Source organism: Asparagus officinalis, chromosome 6, assembly GCF_001876935.1.
Source record: "Asparagus officinalis chromosome 6, Aspof.V1, whole genome shotgun sequence".
Taxonomy (NCBI): domain Eukaryota; kingdom Viridiplantae; phylum Streptophyta; class Magnoliopsida; order Asparagales; family Asparagaceae; genus Asparagus; species Asparagus officinalis.
The window spans coordinates 2,930,904-2,936,839 of record NC_033799.1 but is presented as its reverse complement, the minus strand read 5'-3'; the positions used below and the strand labels follow the sequence as shown (position 1 = coordinate 2,936,839).

The following is a 5,936-nucleotide window of genomic DNA, read 5'->3' as shown; positions in this document are numbered from 1 at the left end:
ACGAGCCCGACCGTGATGGGCTACCACGTCCCCGCGGGCAGTAGAGCCTAGTGGTGAAGCGCGTGGCGATAAGGCGAGGTTATGCCCAGGGTAGGCTGGGAGACGGAGAGATCTTTAAGGCGCCGAGAGAAGGTTGCGATGGTCGCCCCGGCGGCGTGACGCTCGGCGGGCGGCGGAAAGCTTCGATTACCTCGCCGTTCGGCCGGCGGCGCAGGAGGGCGTGCCACCGGGAACGGCGTTCGGTATGAGCCAGGTATGGAGCACGCCCTCGCGAACCTCCTCTTCTACTTCGACTGGGAGCTTCCCGGTGGGACGAAACCTGAGGATCTCGACATGACGGAGTCGTTCGGGGCGTCGGCAAGGAGGAAGGCCGATCTGTTCTTGGTTGCCAAGCCTCATGATGATCTCTCACTGCCTGCTTTCTAGTGTTGCTTTGTAAATGAATTTGAACTCAAAAAAGATGATGCATCGCTGGTGGCCAGGCTCTCTTGTGTGGCTGCACTGTGTATAAATGTATCACGTGCGTAAAGCGTTAATGGAGGGTGTCACGATCAACTTCACAAAAGATGCATCGATCACCAGAAATTCGAGGGTTCTGTACTAAATTTTAGAAGTTCTAGGGGGTTTCTTTTGTAAATATCGTCTTCCCGAGGGGGCTTTATGGGGTGCTAGAAATAATTATATTTTCAGTTGGGGGGCAAAAGGAGAATCCTATAAAATTGTCTCCAATTGTGTCAATCTTTTGAGTCTCTGGACATGGAGCCCAAAAGATGAAGAAACCTGAAATGATCAGACAAGCTTTATTGCTGCATAATATTCGTGACTTCGAAGTTGTTGCAGGAGGGAGCGCACACAACTTAATCCAAGCTTATCTCCATTTATTTTATTTTATTTTTTTTGAGTGAACGACTACTCATAATAGTAGCTTTATTGCTGCATAATATGTTGAATTTTCTTTTTTGTGTTCAAAATGTTTTCTTTAACACTTTATGTTTCACACATTTAATGTGTTGTACAAAGATAGTTTCCAAAAAGATATTTTTTTAAGGCTCGAAAGAATATATTTTTTTAAAAATTTTATCTAGCATCCATAACTCAAAGAGGAGTGCTGAGGGCTCGTGTGGATTATGGCTAGGACACCTTAAAGAATGTTATTTAAGTTAATATAAGTTACCTCCAACATCTCACATATTATTTCCATAACCAGTATAAAAAAAATGAAAAAAAGTTAAACCTTTTTCAATAACCTTCACTAATCTTAGCAATTTCTGACTTATGTACACCTATTGTTTTTAATTCGATATCGACTAAAATCATATAGATACTAATAAGGGACCATGACTAAAGAATTGAGTTATTAACCTTCAAAAGTGCAAATATTTAGAGTTCAAATTGAATTTTGCACTTGAGTTGTAGGGTACCAAAGACATCCAAAATGGTCATGCATCCAACTTCAGAACAAGTGGTGTATCCACTTGTTTGGTTCCTTGAAGACAAAATTTAAAATACTTAACATGTTCACATGTTGGATTAAATTAAATACTTCAAGACATGGCAAAGTACAATGCTTTCATCCTACCTGTAGGAATTTTTGATCTTGTGCTTGTACATGTCTAAATTATCCATTGGCATCCATACTTAAATGTAAAGATTAAGATATCACCCAAGATATTTACATCAACATATTATTGTATTAAACCCAAATTTGGACCAACCAATACACAGAAACATCATATTTCTTTCAATGATCTTACCAAAAAAAAAAGAAAAAAGGGTTCACAAAATTGCAGTGTAATCTGATAAAAAAGAAGAGGGTTCAAATGACTTGACCATGAAACATATTACAACTATTTCAAAGACTTTCTTGAACAATTTAAAGGTGAAAACCAAATAGGGGAAATTGTCCATCGTCGTGGTTACTCTCATTAGCCTCAAAGATTTGAGCAATAAAGACTGTCACCTAAGCTAACACTTTCTCCGGTGTGGCTACCACTATTTTTTGTGGCTGCATTGCAAAGAGTATGGTCAATTTCTCACTAGGATTTAAAAAAAACAGAATAGGGTAAATTTCAGTGAACTATTTGATACTCACAGTCACAGCAGCCAATTCATTCTCATGCTTAGGTATGAATGCAGTATCAACCTTTCCATCTCTAAAGTCCTGCAGTCCGATAAGCAAGAATAGAAGTATTAGATAACAGCAAATTTATTTGATGGTGATGGTTTTCGAATCTACATAAGCCTTGTTAAGCAAGAATATAAGCAAAGAAAGGTTAAAGAATTTCATACCTCGATATCAAGGATTAGTTTATGGTAATCAATTGTTGTAGGGATTCCTGCAAAAAGGAATGAACCAGAGATCATCAAACAAGCAATATCAAAACATACAAGTAAAAAATAGTGGAAGTACATGAACAAGCAATGTCAAAACAATACAAGTAAAAAATATCTAGATGTACATGTACATGTGTACTTGTATGAACAAGTAGGATGTATTTATACACTCTAAAACTTAGCAATACCCTCTGCAATACCCTCTTACAGACAAAAGAGGCCTTCGCATAACTAAATGGTGAAGGTTAAATTTTACCCTTCAAGATTTGAAATCCCTTTGAATGTAAACATAGTGAAGAGTAATGGGTACAGTTTTCTACATCCTCCATATATCCTCGTACATGTTACACATATATGTAACATTTGGCAGAAGGTTTATGGTTCTCTAAAACAAGGGTATAATTTTGAAGGTTAGCTGCAACTTTGGCAAGTTACTAGATGGAGTCCGAATCTTAGTTTAAGCACAAAAGTTCAAGCCCTTGGATTGCATCCATATTTGTCTCAAGAAGAACAGTTGGAAATTGACCATAATCTTCTAGAAAATAGATATTTTCTTTCAAAAAGAGAAAATGAACCGTAATGCAGAAATGTGGTGACAATCTGTTCGTCAAAAAACTAATGGTAATACTAACAAAATTAATTGATAGATGATAACATTTTGATGGAGCCTTGTGCTACATGGTAATCCCTATTTGTTGGGATAAATCTTGGTTGATGACGACATAAGATAACATTATGATAATGTAACAAAGATTTGAAAGGAAAAAGCCAAGATCATCACAAAATAAGGACGTCCCTCTGATGATGTCATGAAAAAGTTTAGCTCTGAAAATGATCTAATTTAACAATTCATGAGAAGATATCAAACCTGTAATAACAGTGTCATCAAGAGCTCTTTTCATTCGTTCGATGGCCTTCTCCCTAGTTGGAGCCCACACAATAAGCTAAATCACAACAAAAAGAAAATAATTAGAACTTCAGCTATTAAACTTGTTTTCTCGTTCAGAAAAATATAGGATATAAGCCTCATTAATATGATATATGTATAATGCAGATATAAAAAAATTATGAGGTAGACAATGAATTACACAAAGTGAGGACCAAGAAAATGCACCTTTCCTAATAGGGAGTCATAGCTCGGGGGAACAACATAATCTGGATAAATATGACTGTCCATTCTTACAAATGGACCTCCTGAAGGCAAATATGCAGTGATCCTCCCTGACATAGAATTAAAAAAAACATTAAAACAGGAAAAATTTGTGAGAGATTAACAATGGGGAAAAAACTATTTGATAAGGGGAAAAAGGATCATTAATAGGCAAATTGATGTATCTTGTTCCATGACTTACTCTTTTCTTACAAATCCTCTTCTCAAATATGTTGCAAACCTATTTTTTCCTTCTCTTTCTATCTCTTCTATTTCTACTCATAGTCCACATCTACATATATTACGGAACATGATTAGAGATTTTAGTAAATTTGCAACTTCCAATTTGCATCTTCGAAGTTGCAAATTTCATTATCAAAACTATACACCACATCATGAAGATATATACACCAGAAGAAAATTTAGGGACAATAGTACATAACCTTTTTGTACCCAATACGTACATAATTGACATTCTTATAAGATCCTTTTAATACCATATTTTACATTATTATATAACAAGACTTCAGAGATAAAAAGAAAGAAATATAAATCCACGCAAACTTCTGATTATGAAAAGACATTTATCAACAAGGGAATACCTGGCCCTGGCCGGAACCCTTTAAAGGCATCCTCTGCATTTATACGGCACTCAATCGAATGCCCCCTAAGAACAATATCCTCCTATAAAAGGCAAAGCCTGAAGTATTAGTAGAGCCAACCTATACTAACTGTCAAAACCAAACTGTAAACAAATTATTTACCTGCTTGTATGTTAATCTCTCTCCAAGAGCAACACGGATTTGCTCTTCAATCAAATCAGTTGAAGAAATCATTTCAGTAACAGGGTGCTCAACCTGGATCCTGGTGTTCATTTCCATGAAGTAGAATGAACCTCTTTCGTCTAATAGAAATTCCACGGTGCCAACACCAATATAACCTATAGATGCTGCAGCTGCTACCGCTGCATCACCCATTGCTTTACGCAATTCTGGGGTTAAAGCAGGAGATGGAGCTTCCTCAAGAAGTTTTTGGTTTCTTCTCTGTCAAAGGAATCAAAGGCCGTTAAGATATTTACACAACTAAAAGTGAAGAATTATTGAGGAACTAGAAAATTCTCAGTTAGACAAAGGGAAGAAAAGATTTCTATATGCGCAGAGAAAAATGTAGTAAATCATAGTGATGGTTTAAGTTGATGCTGGTGGAATCATACCCACTGTCACAGGCTCTCATGCTTAAGCATAGATACCCAGTATTTATTTCAGCACACTCTTTGTCCTTTGTAACTGATTTTATTAAAATATTCGTGAATTTGAAAAAAGGGCACTCTAGAGGCACATGGAAGATATTAGGCCAAAAATTCACAAAGAAGCGTCCAGCTTTTCACTCGTTCAACAAAATTCAAAAGAGCAAATTATTGTTCACTGTAAGAGCCAGATTGGTAGATCTACATCATTGTCGGCTTTAAAATCAAGGTCTAACCTATATATAACTTGCATAAGCTTTCTTGGATGTAAATCTCTGTGTAAAAGTACCTGGATACTGCAATCACGCTCCCCAAAATGGACAACATTTCCATACTTATCAGCAAGAACCTGCGAACAACACAATTTTTTAAATTAAATTGGATGATGCACAACATCTTGTCTAAGAATCTCATAGAAATATAAAGTCATGTAGATTACAAAAATTGAAGTTTCTCGTCAAACAGCACAGTAAATGAATATCTTTTGACTAAATAAGATAAAGATAGAAAGGTTTAGAAGATCATAAATTCTGCAAATAAGACTCTCAACTAGCATATTCGTGTTAAAAGTGAGTAGACCAAGATAAACAGAACTTAGAAGTATACTACAATTTTAATATGTAGCTATCTACACTATCTGATAACCGTACCTGGAACTCAATATGCCTTGGATTCTGGATGTACTTTTCCAAATAAACCCCATCATTTCCAAATGCAGCTGCAGCCTCACTCTTAGCTTGCTGCAGTGTGTAACAGGGTTTGATTAAAGCACAGAAGTAAGAAAAATAACTTAAAAAGCCTCAAAACAACATAAAGTAATGGGAGAGAGAATAATCAAGTTAGCATCTAGAAAGTCAAAACTTGTGGAGTTTCATCCCTTTCCTATTAAATATCAAAGATAATTTACCACATACTTGAACTGCTGATAATTTTCTGCAAACATTCACCCAACAACCCACATCTTCTTATGTCCAATAATGGCTATTATTCAACTTTCAAGATCAAGGATGTCTAGTTTCTCTCTTTACTTAAGGGGTAAGTAAAGGATGACTATCTTCTCTCTTTACTTAAGTGGTAATAAACGCTGCAAATGCACAACAAGCCAAACTACATAATTCCATGTGGAAGTATTTCACACATCAAACAGCTTAATAATTGTAGCAAGTTATCACAATCTAGCTGTATATACATTATATATCCTATAGG

General features: G+C 36.2%; 1 protein-coding gene across 1 annotated transcript in view; it reads right to left on the bottom strand.

Annotated features, from left to right (window-relative positions):
* Positions 1,658-5,936, bottom strand: part of LOC109844771 (biotin carboxylase 1, chloroplastic-like) — a 10,729-nt gene continuing 6,450 nt past the window's right edge. Inside the window, exons 8-16 of the mRNA XM_020413891.1 lie at positions 5,381-5,470; positions 5,020-5,079; positions 4,249-4,527; positions 4,087-4,168; positions 3,449-3,555; positions 3,203-3,278; positions 2,290-2,336; positions 2,093-2,161; positions 1,658-2,005 (exon numbers count right to left, since the gene is read on the bottom strand). Coding sequence (XP_020269480.1) covers positions 1,961-2,005; positions 2,093-2,161; positions 2,290-2,336; positions 3,203-3,278; positions 3,449-3,555; positions 4,087-4,168; positions 4,249-4,527; positions 5,020-5,079; positions 5,381-5,470 — 855 coding nt within the window. The 3' untranslated portion in view covers positions 1,658-1,960. The remainder of the gene's footprint in view (positions 2,006-2,092; positions 2,162-2,289; positions 2,337-3,202; positions 3,279-3,448; positions 3,556-4,086; positions 4,169-4,248; positions 4,528-5,019; positions 5,080-5,380; positions 5,471-5,936) is intronic.